Genomic DNA, 14,139 nt, shown 5'->3' with positions numbered 1-14,139 from the left:
ATATATATATATATATATATATATATATATATATATATATATATATATATATATATATATATATATATATCTACAAGAATCGCTCATCTCGGGAGTAAAGAAAGATAAGAGAGCCACGCAGCGATAGAAGTTTACCTTGCTTACGCAATAAACGTGAATTAATTAGCGTGAATTCTAAATTTGTAAGGATACAAGTGTCGCATCAATGCTTTGAATAAATAATATAATGAGAGAATGAGAGCTAATAATAGTAATAAATCAGAAACACTGGCAGAGCCAGTCGCATTAAAGTCGAGATAAAACGGAGATGTATAGTTAACTCAAATTACTTGATATTCGAGTTCAAAGTTTATCATTAATCGAAAATAGGGCTTTCCATTCAATTTGATGACAGACAAAGAGATGTCCGCTTCTGTTTCCAATCTCTCGTAATTTCAAGAATATCTTATCTTCGGTTCTTCGATGTTTTGCGAAAAATTTCATTGCACATTGACCAAGGATTTTATAGATAAATGATAGTGTGGTATATACAGAACATTTTTTGTATACGAACAAAATAATCACGCAGCTTCACAATTTTGTTGATATAAGAGATTGCTCCGTGATACACATATCGATATTATCTCATGATATTAATGGATTCTTTCAGAACAACAACTGCCATTTCGTCTGACTTCTGCGCTATCCAGCCGCGGTGCGAAACATGATGTCTTGTCCACGGTAAAATTCTCATCTATTAATTTCGCAACGGTTAATATACCTATCACACTTGCATATAAAACGTTTTCTTTTAATTAGATGGATCGGATAGACACACTGGCAGACGGGCTGCTTCCAAGTCGAATCAACTCGAGCCAAACATGCCACGGATTCTGCGAAGAAGAGGTGAAGAAACTGAGAGATGAGATTAAACGGCTACGCGAGGTGTCGACGAAAAGGGAGATAAATACCAAATGCCAGTCTACTCAAACTTCACCGAAAAAGTCGTCGCCGATCGATGGACATGTCGGTGAAACGAACAATCTGAATACCAATAGCATTCGAAAATCGTCATCGATAAAGAAAGACATCACTGATCTCGAAGACAAAGTGATCCTCGCGCCTTCTTCCGCGAATATGATGCGCAACGAAATTTTCGTGCCGTTGCAAACGCCCTTGCCGCCGGAACCGATCTCAAAGAACAGATGCACATCAATCATGTCGGAGAAGCCCTTCATTCCGCCACCACCGCCTCCGCCCCCGTCGTCACCGTTCGCACAGACAACTGGATCGGCAATACCGAGTATCGAAAAGACGATTTCGACGATCACATCGGGGTTGTCAGATATTTCCACTAGGATACCAACGCCGCCGATGCCGATGCAAAGTATCGCGAGTACTCTTTTCTCATCGCCACCTCCACCACCGCCGCCACCTACGCCGATACTAAACATGACATCTTCTCCATCATCACGCTCTTCTCTATGTAAGAGTGGGATGCCTCCGCTGCCTTCTCTAGAGAGTATCATAAACGCGGTGCCACCGCCGCCACCACCTCCACCCCCATGTCCGTTTGCGCTAGCGCAGGGCGTCTCAAGCGGCATACCTTTGCCGCCGCCACCACCTCCGCCTCCACCGCCACCGCCACCACCTATGACTACTACCATGAGCGCGATTCCGCCGCCACCACCACCGCCCACACCGATGCTGAACACATGCGGGATTCCACCACCGCCTCCTCCACCTCCTCCTCCTGCTCCTGCTCTATCGTCTCCGTTCACGACTGGCGAGGTGCCTTCGCCGCCACCGCCGCCACCACCGTTACCTGGGGCGATGCAGAGCTCTATGAGCGGCCCACCTCCTCCACCAGCACTGCCAGGTATTGCGTCCACGCTAGATGGTATACCTCCTCCGCCGCCACCCTTTGTCGGGACATCAGCCGCGGGTCCACCTCCACCACCGCCCATGACACCAGGTGCGAGTGGACCCTGTCCTTTACCTGCTCCACCGGTTGGAGGGTGGAATCCGCCGAGCAGGGCCAGTGAGTTTCGAAACTTCTAACGTATATGTGTACTCTCGATTAACACACGACACGGTAATCCCCGCACATGCCTCGATACAGCGCGATACCACGCGTCTCGCAGCGGATCACTCGCGTTTCTCGAATCGAACTGGCCCGCCGTCATTTCAGATAATCGAGAGTATACCATGTAGTTTTTTTTCTAACATGGGATCCTGATATTTGTACCGTCTAACGCAGTTTCTCGCTTTCGTAGTTATGAGGAAGCAACCTTTAAATCCTGACGTGCCTATGAAGCCGCTTTACTGGACAAGGATTTTAGTGCCCGTTACTGCGACTAGTCCAGATTCCGTAGAGGCTCCAGAATCATCATCACCGCTTCAGGTAAATAAGAAACAAAGAATGGTAATGATAAAAACGTGTTTGCCGACGTGATAACGATTACTTCGAATGTATAGTGTATAATTTCCGTCTCGATCTCGCGTCGTTTTTCAGTCGCCTCTATGGTTAGAACTTACCGAGGAAGAGAATATAAATATGAAGGAATTCGCGGATCTATTTTCGCGACAAGTGAGACAGAAGAATTTAAGCAAGAAGAGCGACGACGAGACACCTAAGAAATCCAAAGTGCAACCAGCAAAAATACTGGACTCGAAGCGCTCGAAAATGGTAGGGATTTTAGAGAAGAGTTTGCACATCGACTTCAGTGAGATCGAGAATGCGGCTTATAACTTGGACACGAGTGTGATCAGCCTCGAGGCGTTGCAACAGATTTACGAAATCGTGAGTGAATAATAATATCGATCACTAACAATGTATCTTGATTTTTGCGTCACATCTCTAAACTATTTCGACGTTTCTTGACACATAGAAACCAACAGAGAAGGAAATAGCAGAGATCGCAGCTCACGAAGAAGTGAATCCGGATATTCCTCTCGATCAACCGGAACTTTTCCTCAAACGGTTATCCGGCATCAAGCATTTCTCCGAGAGAATAGCCTGCCTGATGCTGCAGGCGGACTTTCAAGACGCGATTTCGTCGGTTTCCTACAAACTGAACAATGTGCAAACAACCTGCGACTTTCTGATCAAATCCGAGCCCTTGAGGAAAGTGATGGCCATCATACTGACTTTGGGCAATTACATGAACGGTGGCAATATGATGCGTGGCCAAGCGGACGGTTTCGGACTCGAGATCCTCAGTAAACTGAAGGACGTCAAGTCCAACACACAAGGTATCACCCTGCTGCACTACGTCGTGAGAGCGAAGTTGTCCCAAGAGAAGGAACATAACTTCGATGAGCCGTTACCTCTACCCATTCCCGAGCCGGCCGACGTAGAAGCCGCTTCTGCGATCAAGTTCGAGGAATTAGCCAAGGAGCTCGATAAATTGGAGAAGGAGCTGCACGGTAAGCGATAGGACGAATTGCGGGAGTGTGACAGTCCGTGGACTTTTTACATGTAAAATCGATCTGTTTAGCGTGCGCGCAGAAGTGCGAAACGGTCGTGAATGCAGACCCAGCTACGTCCAAGATATTTAAGGAGAAGGTGGACTCATTTATGACGAGAGCGAATGCCGAATTGAAAAGCGGACAGGAGCTATTGCTGGAGGCTAAAAACAAGTTCAAGGACGTCATGCGATTTTATCAGTTTATTCCCAAAGGCGCCACCATGGATACCGCGGAGCCGCATGATTTTTTTAATCTGTGGCTTGGTTTCTGCCGAGACTTTAAGGTATAGTTCGAGAGAGGCAACGTAAAGAATCAAAATGAGAAGACCCGACTGTAAATTACGACGTTTCTCTCTTTTTTCCTTTTTTTACAGGATATCTGGAAGAAGGAGCAACAGCGAATATGCAAGGAACGACTGGAGGAAGTTCGTAGGAAGCTCGAGAGCAAGCCCGATGTTGTGAGGGTGAAACTAAGTCCTCACGGATTGAAAGCGCGCTTACAGAAATTAACGAACAAAAAACAAGCTCACAGATAGTCCCGTCGAGATCGGCGCAAACCGGTAGCGCCCCTCGGAATTTGGATCGCGAACGATTCGCTTCCCGTTACCGCAGAATTACAAATCACTCATTTCACACTTGACTCTACAGCCGCACGGCGCGCACTGTGAGAGGATTTAATTGTATATATTAAGTTTTAAAATTCGCACATTATCTCGTTCCTTCCTTCCCGATCAAATCGAAAATAAGGAATAAGCGCGAGCCGTTGTATTCGTTACAGTGGAAACGGCGCGACCTCGAAAAATCTATTTATCTACTTTTCTTATGAATATTGCAAACACTTATCTCGAATTGCTCAAAAATAGAAAGCGATTCGGTCTGTTTAAACACCAATCGATCAATTACACGGTGGTACTGAGAGTATTTTAAATACGCGCAACGAAGCATGATGAATTTCGATCCGAATTCAATACGAATTATCGATCACGAATTTTCCTTAGATCAGTCGATGAAATGCGATAAGTTATGTTACGCGAATTATAGCTGTTATACGGACTGAAATGTTAACAATGCACTGAAAGATATAATGTATACTTATCGTTAGACACGTTTTCAGAAAAGTTCATTATCATATCGAGTATCGAGTAGTCTGGCGGCAGCTTTACGGGTATCGCTTGTAAACAAATTGCAAACACGTTCCAATCTCACTGTTACACAGTAACCCGACGATCATAAAAGATTGGAGACTTGTTTGGTAGAAGAAAATCCTACATAAGCTCTGTTCCTCTCAGTCGTGCTTCCTCACTTTCTTCTCCTGTGCCACTTCTCAAATAGCACTAAATGTCCTGAGATCATCCTGAATGTGCTCAAGACGTTTCTAGGAAACACCTAAGAGCATTCTGGACACATTCTGGCTGCTTTTAGGGCACTTTGTGCTATCTCAGTTGTTTTTTACTCGCTTGCTTATCGTTTAATACAAAAACGAACATATGCAAAGGAGAAGACCGCGAGAAGATGCTGAAGACACGACTAAGGACACATTCGTAGATACTATACAAACGTCCACGGTGGCTAGAAAGTGTGTGCCTCTTCGTACCATACACTTAATCTATGAATTTTCATTTCTCTGAAGCGGAAACTTCAAGAGAAAGATATTGATCGTGATATTGTCATTGTTGTTAAAGCCCGTTACCAATATTTATTTATTTATTTATTTATCCGTTTGTGTTAATTTATAGCAGATTGTCATGGATCAATAAATAAGAATGTAAATAGAACGTTGACTGTACGAGATATTAATGTGTTTAATAAAAATCCTTTATATATTTAAACGCGAACGCAGATACACTAACTGTTACACGAATATTTCTAAGTTCGCCATTACACGAAAAATATAATTTTTCCAATCACAAAAAATATAATTTTTAATACCTTAACATTAAAATAGTAATAATTCTCGTATCAATAGGGTAAGCCTCGCTGAAGATAATTTCTTACGATTGGTGAGAAGTGGCAGCATTTTATAGCATACAGAAAAACAAGATTGATATTTCTTTAAAGGAATACTGAAGTCGATGACAAATTCGAAAAATGTCGATAACGCAGAGACGATCATTACTAACACAATCATACCAACCTTTTTGTATTTCTTGTACATATAGAACTTACGTAAATATGTTTTGTTTTGTATTTATCGGAAAATCTAACCACACATGTATAGAAATCTTTCCGATTTTCTTAAGGGAATGCTGAAGCTAAAAACTTTACCGACAGAACACTGACATTTTTCTGCAAAATTTACGTCGTATTGGTTACACAGAATTACAAATACTTTTACACAAGTACGTGCAAAAATAAAATGAAAAATAAGAACATATGTGTCGATATATGTCGAAAACGAACAACAAATTTTTAATGAAAAATCTCAAGCTATCAGTTAGCGTAATATTTGGCTAATTCAAAAGTTCCGCAGCTTGTACATACCGAAATTGTGGATGCTCCAAGCAGAAAAATTTTGAAGAACATTGCTCTATCTTCGCATCCGCATTTGGGAGCTTAAGAATATCGAAAAAGTTTGCAGAAAGATTTCTGCACATATATGGTTAGGTTTTCCGTTGAGTATGGTAAAACAAAGCAACACACATTCATGTAAGTTCTATATGTAATACGAAAAGGATAGCATGATTATGTATGACGATCGTCTCTGCATTATCGACATTATTCAAATTCGTCATCGACTCCAGCATCCCCTTAAGCTCCTAAATTCAGATATATATGTGAAGGTATAGCAGTGTTCTTAAAAATTATTGTGTTTGGAGTCTCACACTTTCGGTATGTACAAATTGATACTTTAAATTAAATCCGTCGATTAACTTTTTAGGTTCTTGAACCTGAAAAGTTAATCGACGGATTACTGACAAATAAATAATAAAACACAATAATACAGGTTATATGAACAATGCTACTTTATTATCAAAATAAGTCATTGCAGTGAAAACCGCTTTCCCGTCGAATCACGCATTCTCGAGTGATAAGCCCCGAAAGTTTATCGAGTGACAGATAGATAAGAATCCAGGTGTACAAGAGAAAAATTTTAAACGTGTGACGCTCGACACTTTTCTCCCGATCGCCTGTTCTGTGACATATTCATTCCGGACAATTAACGATATTTCGTCATGACGAACGCGCGAAACTTAGGGGCCTATTCTATAACGTTTAATGATGTCGTTATGTATCGCTGCGCAGTTATTTCATAATACAAAAAATCTGCGTAATGATACATAACAATGTCGTTAAAAGTTATAGAATATATTTCTTACTTTCGATACTCCTGACAATATTCGCGTGGGACATTTTCCTTTAACAGATGGGAGAGCGAAAAACAACGCGATTGAGACGACTCTCGTTTTAATGTGCTACCGGGCGAAGCAACGAACGATACATCTCTCGATTGTCTGTTTCGCGACATATCCGTTTCGGGCGTTTATTTGAAGATATCTCGTCATAACTCACACAGCAGAAATGTCCCGAATACATCACAAGGATATTATAAAGATATTTCAATGTTTGTAGAATATCCCTATGATATCTTCGGGACATTTCTGCTGTGTAGATAACGAACGCACAAGACATACTTTCCGTAATCCCGACAATATTCGCGTGGAATATTGTTTTTTAACGAGTCGGAGAGGCGTGAGAGACAACGCGATTGAGATGACTCCCGTTTCGATGCGCACCGCGCGAGGCGACGAACGCGCGATTTATTTCACGGAACACATGACTACCTGTTCCGCGATACACCTATTCTAGACACTTACTTGATGATATTTCCTCATGACAAACGAGACTCATTTTCGGCACTCTCGACAATATCCGTGCGTAACACTCTCTTCCAACGAGTTTGTAATACGAAGAGCAACGACAATGGTTCGTATTTTTGCTCTTCATTGAGGAACTTCCGACTATCTATTCGCGACATACCCATTTCGGGCATTCACTGGACGAAATCACATCACGGCGAACGCGCAGCACTTACTTTCGGCACTCCCGGCGATGATTTAGGCACAAAACTCGCACTTGACAAACTGAAATCGCGAAAACCGCGAGACAATTCGCGGAGTATGTACGTTACTACTGATTTGTTTTCAACGCCAATGTCACCAAATCATGGAGAAAATTTAATACCAACGTTAGATAAGCAAATAAAGGGTCTGAGAGATCATTAGACCCGTTATTTCTGCTTAGACGTTGAAGTGAGTTTCAAAGTCTCCGTTAGAGGCGCCACTTTTCGAGGATGAAAAACGAGGTCGTGGCACGACTCAGGTCGCGATCCGTTACGCTCCCAACGGCTGTGAGCATCATTCTATCTTTGTTGCTTACTGGATGTTAAACAAAGATAGAATGACACTTGCAGCCGTTGGGAGCGTGTAACGGATTGCGGCTTCAATGAAGTTCTGCAGATTTTTATCTTCAAGCATAAAGAAGCATGAGAGCGGCCACTAGCCTGTTTCAATGGCCACAGTTAGAGTGTATGAAGTTGGCACCCCACTTTTTAAAATTTGTAATTTTGAAAGTTGTTTCAGATTGTTCTGACTTTGTATCACATTGTTTCAAAGTGATATTGCTTCATTCGAAACGGTTTTCGAATAAAACAAAAAAAAATGATTTTTTGAGCTGACACCCCACTTTTCGAAAATCGAACATTCGGAATGCTTTATTTTCAAAAAATGGGGTGCCATTTTCAAAAACATTTTTTTCATTTTTTGGACTTATAATTCAACTTACGGATTTATCCTTTTGGAACAATGTTTGGAACAACTAGAACAATCTATTGCGGTATCAGATAGCCTGTTAGTAATCTAGTTTAGTATAGACATCTGTGACGGAAGTCAACGGGTACGAGCCAGACGCATTTTATCGTTACCACTGCGAAAATGTGTCTAACGAATGTAGTACGAACGTACTTTGTTAGATGGCGTCTCGAAAATGCGTCTAGCTCTGTCCACTAAAATCAGGCTGGTGGCCGCTCTCAGGCTTCTCTCTGCTTAAAGTAATACGGTTAAACGGCAAGTCAGGAAATCTCCTTGTCGTCAATAAGATAATTATTTAAGATAAAATTTATTATTTAAAAAAATTTATCGTCACATATGTTTGAGTTTGATAACGTCGGAAAAATAATCTTTTTAAAGTAATGACGAAAAGTATCACTTTCTGATGTCATCAGAAACCGCATTCCCATCCCACGCGTCTCCACACAACTAGCAACACGAGTAGAACGACATAAACAAGTGTTTCACGGTTTTCTCATGTCATTACGCGAAAGAGTCCATACCTAGTGAACGAATTAGATCCTAGGTATGGGGAAGACCACGAGAGTAGTTGTTTGCGGGATGAAAGGAGTCGGGAAAACCGCTTTGCTGGAACAACTCGTGTACGGAAACATAGATGCGAAAACGGTATGAATTTAGGTTACCTACTTAATTTACATAAACTTAAGGTAAATATCACAGTAATTGTACAATGTCCCAGTGTGATTGAAACATTAATAATTTAATTGTAATTAATATTTCTAAAAGAGAGAGAGAGAGAGAGAAAGTCTTCGTAGTTTTATTAAAAAGAGAGATATTTCTTTATGCCAATTTGTAATATTATTTAATAAACCTCAGTCATTGAGTATTATTTAGTAATTAGGGCTTGATTTATTTTTCAGTTTAGTTGCTGATACAACTGGTATTATCTAATATTTCATTAAAATTATAATTAATATTTATTGATTATTTTATTCTCTATTATTTTTTGATAGCTAACAAACCAAAGTTTTATATTAGTTTTGTTAGTAATTTTATTAATTACTTATTAATAAAAATGCAGAGCTGATCGTGCTTTCTTATTGGCTTAATCACACTGAGACATTTGCCTTAATAATCTTCGACTTACAGATTTGTTAAGTATTGCTTTAACAATAAATAAAATATGATATTGATGAAGTTTGTTTGTTATAATTGCTTTGTTTAATATCTGTATCTGAAATAATCAAAATTTGCTTGTCTCAGTTGGTCTAACCTATTTTTCTCTAAGATATCACAATGTATAAAATTTCATAAAATATGATTGATATAATTGTAACAAATTTGCAGGAGATTCATCCCACAATTGAGGACATTTATGTCACCAACATTGAGACTGATCGGGGCACAAAGGAGAAAGTCAGGTTCTATGACACAGCTGGGCTGGAATCCTTACAGAGTAATACGAATAATCAGCAGCTTCCACGACACTATCTGGGTTTTGCAGATGGCTATGTTTTAGTATATGATACAGGCAAACCAGAGTCCCTTGACGTACTTTTTCCATTGAAGAAAGATATCGATAAGAATAAGGATAAGAAAGAAATAACTGTGATAGTGATAGGTAATCGGTCGAAAACTGATGCTGTATTAAATAACTTAGAGAACACCGCGAGCAAAGCCACTAACTGGTGCACCAGGGAGAAGGTCAAGCATTACGAAGTAAACGTTATGGACAGAACTAGTTTGTACGAGGCGTTTGTGCATTTGTCGTCCAAGCTGAATCCTCCAACCAACAAAAGTACATTTCCGCAGTTGAGCATGGGTAGAAAAACCGTGAAGGCGGAAGCACAGTGATGACTGTTCTCGAAAAATTCAGTGGAATTACGCGAAAGCTTGAATCGTGGCACGACATGAGAATCGTTTGCATGACTTTTGTACTCAGGTATAATTTATTTCATAATGATCATTATTTCGTAATGATCGGACGCACACCAATCTGTGCGTCGATAAAGAGACGTGCTCCAAGATCTCAATAACCGTATATATACATATGCGCGGTACGTACTTCTTTATTTACTTCAAACGTATGTGTGATACTAGGCTTGAAACGAGATAAATAACGAGTTTACAATGCGATGTACTTAATAATGCAATGTTATGTACTTAAGATATCAAGTCCGTTATAATAAAACTGTCTATATAAATGTTTCATACAGCACAAAAGTTTGGAAAAAATTTCAGAAAGATCTTAGAAAGGTTTAATGTTTCTGAAACTTTTCTGAAAGCTTTTTGAAACTTTTGTGTTGGATGGGATATAGCATTTATCGCATCACGAGCAAATTTCAAACGTAACTCTTCCGAGATTACAGTGTTATTTAATTGTCTCGTTTTGCAGCGCTACTGAATCTCGATTAATCGTTAATTAATACAAAACTACTGAATCTCTTTTAAGAATTACCTGTACTTAAATCTCTTATAGAGCTGAAATTAAATTTGCGTGCAATATTCCGCGCGTTATTATAAAGATTAAATTATTAATAAATTATAAATCAATTATTATAAAGATAAAATATTATGTATTTATTGTTACAATGTGTTTAGTATACTTATCATAATTACAGTTGTGATTATAACATTGACGAATTTTTTTCACAAAATAAGAGAGGAATGTTATAAAATAAATATTAATTAATACAAGAATGTTAATATACATTTTATTTCACCATTCTAAAGGTTTTTCCAATTTTCGCAAAGTCAGATCTGTTTTGAGTAATTGATCCCACAATTCACTAGTAACGCCAAATCCTGCAATAAGAAATAATCAATTCTCTTTAGTAAATTGTTATTGATAATCTTCAGCAATTACCTTGATTATGATACACAAAGTGGTGATAGTTGTGTCTTCTTTTCATCGTGTATAAATATGAGTCAACTTTTGGAGCTCCATTGTGCAAGTAATAATGCGTCAAATCATAGCATAAGTAGCCTGTAAAAAGTGGATATTAAAATTGCAATTATAAAATTGCGACGTTTGATTGTGCGCAAGAGGTCGGATTGTTTAATGTCGATGAGAAATACTTTGTAATCTATGGACCTCATAAAAATAGCATACCTATTATAGTACCAGCCGCGATGAGATGGACCATCGTTAGAGGAAACACGACCTTGTAAATTTGCCAAAGTACTCCCGCCATAGCGACGCTAAATATCGGCGGAAACACTAATCTCCGTCCATCCAGCGGTGCCTATTAACGTAACCGGTAATTAAAATTACATTATTATTATTATTAACATCCAATTTAAAATGTCACGTGAGAAAGTGTTACCTTATGATGGTTTCCGTGAAACAAGAAGTGCAGAGTAATTAATAGTCTCGAATTATGCGGTGGTTTAAGATGGAATATTTTTCGGTGCACGAAATATTCCATGAGGGTCCATATAAGAATCCCCAGAGTGAACGACAGTAGGATCTTCTGCGATGAAACGACTGAAACGGAAAATTCGCGGAGTAGCTTTACGACGACTTAAGATGTGTTTCAAGAACATTTTTATCTCGCGTATATTATACGAGTGCAAATTACCGAGGTTTGTTGAAATATTCAGAACACATCCCGTGTAAAAGAAATATATAGCCAGAGGAACCCAGACGACCGGCACTAAGTACCACGGCGTGATCGATAATATTTCTAAAATGTCCGATTGAAAAAATCGAATAGGTCGGTTTACCGGCAAGTTTACCCATTCCCAGTAACGGTGGCCCATGAGGCTCACTTGCCATAAAATCGGCGCGTCCCAGTTTATCAGATTCTAAAATAAAGTACTGTCTCATAATATTCGTTCTTTTTTCTAAATAAAAAATGCCTCATTATTCTTTATTTTCTTAACATTTAATACAATTATATTCTCATTCGCCACCTATACGACATTTTGAAAGAATTTTAACAATTTTTTGTTTATAATTTTGATATCATGTTGTGACTTTATAACCTTCTTTGCAGTTGTCAGACACAAGCATTATTTTTTTATTGTTCGTATATTAATAATAATCAAAATAAACAATTTTGAAATTGTATAACACAGCTGCGCGATTAGGAAGAATTAAAAATAATCGGAAATATTAAAAATTTTTCAATTAATATCGTTTTATATTTCTACTTCTTATCATAAATATCACTATGAAAAGCTCTGATAAAATAAAATCCCGTTATTTGTCGGTTTATCTCGACATGTTTTGTTTGCGTCATGGAGATAAAACGAGATAAACTTTCAGATAAAGTGCTACGTGCAAGTACTATAAAAATAGAGTGCTATAAGCAAACCATTAGATAACTCTATGACGATTTAAAATGTATACGCGATTTATTATCTATTTTTAACCATTAACACTTATATTTTCTGAAATTGGAAGTATAAATTTGTTCGTTGCTCGAACTTAAAAAGTTTCTTGAATAATGAAAGAATGAATATTTTAATATAGACTTTTTTCCTTTCATAATATGCGAACAACTCGTCGGTTTTCTCATGTATGAATAACTCACTTCGCATTCGTTATATCTTTCTTGGCGATGCACTGCGAACTCTTCGAGAAGGTAGTAAGCGGACTTGGAATGCGGATGTTTCACTAACGCTTCGTCTAAAATTCGATCCTTATGACGCACGAGCATGTTTTTGCCGCCAGGATGATAATCCAAAAAATTAATTACATCGTAAATGCGGCCTCGATATTTCACGAGAAACTCCGTCGCTCCTTTTATATTTGTCACGTGGTTACTGTTACGACAAGCTTCCATTTTATGCGCGCAAGCCACATCGAAATCCGTCGCTTCCACATCGCTCGCACTCACGCACTTTAAATTAAACTCGTTATCGGAATTTTTATCTCGGCTAGTGTCCATTTCTCAAGTAATTACAATAGCGCCAATTGGCGTTACTTGCAAAACGTACTGTCCACCGCGCGCACTACCGCACGTACTGCTAAGCACGACGTTATGCGACTTTGTAATTCGCTGCAGCAGATAAGGCTTTACTGTAAATGTTACGTGGGAGGGCTCGATCATGATATTACGTTTCGTAAACAACTATTCTATGACAGCGAATGCAGCGATTATCAAGGTTAATATTGTTACGTGTTTCAATGAGAAGACGCGAGATACATATGTACATACTGTATCGAAGTTCTATTTTAAGAAGATGCATAGTAACTTCAAATGCACATATAAGAATTCACATATTGGAACTTTGGACTAGAACAAAAACGAAACTTCGTCGCATATTCTCATTCTCGAGACTTAAACGAATTCTTGAAATTTTCGTTGCTGTATAACTTTTTGATTGTTTCGCGGGCGAATTTCTTTCTTAATCTTTTTTCTATTTTGTTTTTAAAGATAAAAGCTTTTTAAACTGTTACTTTATTGAATATATTAATATGTAATGTAGTTTTAGCAAAAAAAAATTAAAAGTTTTATATTTGTTGCGAAAAGAATAAGGCTGGGACATGCTCTATTGGGGTTTCAGAAGGATATATTTGTTCCAATGATAATAAGTAGAGTGATAGCTGAGTGTTTTGTATGTCAAAAAAGTTGTTCATTCAATTAAATAAGGTTATTATTAATGGGGAAAAAGTTGTTCATTCAATTAAATAAGGTTATTATTAATGGGGAAAACATATACCCGTTGGTAACGAAAAAATTAAGTCGTGCTCGCGGAATTTTCAGTGACATGCAAAATAATGTTGAAGAGAGAGATATAAAGATAAAACGCCACTATATAACCCAGTAAACACAAAGTATCATCCATATTACAATGTCAGCTCAATCATATTATGTAACTGTTACTTTGTAATATAACAAAGTAATAATTATATAATATACCATATGATTGAACTGATATTGTAACATCGATGA

At 38.5% G+C, this 14,139-nt stretch overlaps 3 protein-coding genes across 6 annotated transcripts in view; 2 read left to right on the top strand and 1 right to left on the bottom strand.

Moving 5' to 3' along the window:
* The window catches only part of LOC116852335 (formin-2-like), an 11,107-nt gene extending 5,829 nt beyond the window's left edge, over window positions 1-5,278 (top strand). For all 4 annotated transcript variants that reach the window (XM_032832593.1, XM_032832591.1, XM_032832592.1 and 1 more), the window contains 7 exons: window positions 650-720; window positions 799-2,020; window positions 2,256-2,383; window positions 2,495-2,782; window positions 2,871-3,408; window positions 3,480-3,733; window positions 3,824-5,278. In XM_032832593.1, coding sequence (XP_032688484.1) covers window positions 650-720; window positions 799-2,020; window positions 2,256-2,383; window positions 2,495-2,782; window positions 2,871-3,408; window positions 3,480-3,733; window positions 3,824-3,985 — 2,663 coding nt within the window. In that variant the 3' untranslated portion in view covers window positions 3,986-5,278. The remainder of the gene's footprint in view (window positions 1-649; window positions 721-798; window positions 2,021-2,255; window positions 2,384-2,494; window positions 2,783-2,870; window positions 3,409-3,479; window positions 3,734-3,823) is intronic.
* Window positions 5,279-8,477: 3,199 nt separating this feature from the next.
* Window positions 8,478-10,936, top strand: LOC116852326 (NF-kappa-B inhibitor-interacting Ras-like protein). Its single transcript, XM_032832536.1, has 2 exons — window positions 8,478-8,902; window positions 9,584-10,936. The coding sequence occupies exons 1-2, from the start codon at window positions 8,804-8,806 to the stop codon at window positions 10,088-10,090; spliced, it is 606 nt and encodes a 201-aa protein (XP_032688427.1). The 5' UTR covers window positions 8,478-8,803; the 3' UTR covers window positions 10,091-10,936.
* Window positions 10,802-13,255, bottom strand: LOC116852325 (fatty acid 2-hydroxylase). Its single transcript, XM_032832535.1, has 6 exons — window positions 12,775-13,255; window positions 11,818-12,043; window positions 11,563-11,723; window positions 11,349-11,481; window positions 11,103-11,222; window positions 10,802-11,041 (listed from the first exon to the last, which is right to left on the bottom strand). The coding sequence occupies exons 1-6, from the start codon at window positions 13,129-13,131 to the stop codon at window positions 10,956-10,958; spliced, it is 1,083 nt and encodes a 360-aa protein (XP_032688426.1). The 5' UTR covers window positions 13,132-13,255; the 3' UTR covers window positions 10,802-10,955.
* Window positions 13,256-14,139: the final 884 nt, after the last annotated feature.

This window comes from Odontomachus brunneus, unplaced genomic scaffold, assembly GCF_010583005.1.
Source record: "Odontomachus brunneus isolate Ranch 3 - 2012 unplaced genomic scaffold, Obru_v1 Obru_scaffold_215, whole genome shotgun sequence".
NCBI classification, from domain to species: Eukaryota; Metazoa; Arthropoda; class Insecta; order Hymenoptera; family Formicidae; genus Odontomachus; species Odontomachus brunneus.
Note: the sequence above shows the minus strand (reverse complement) of the source record. Positions and strands in the feature narration are given on the sequence as shown.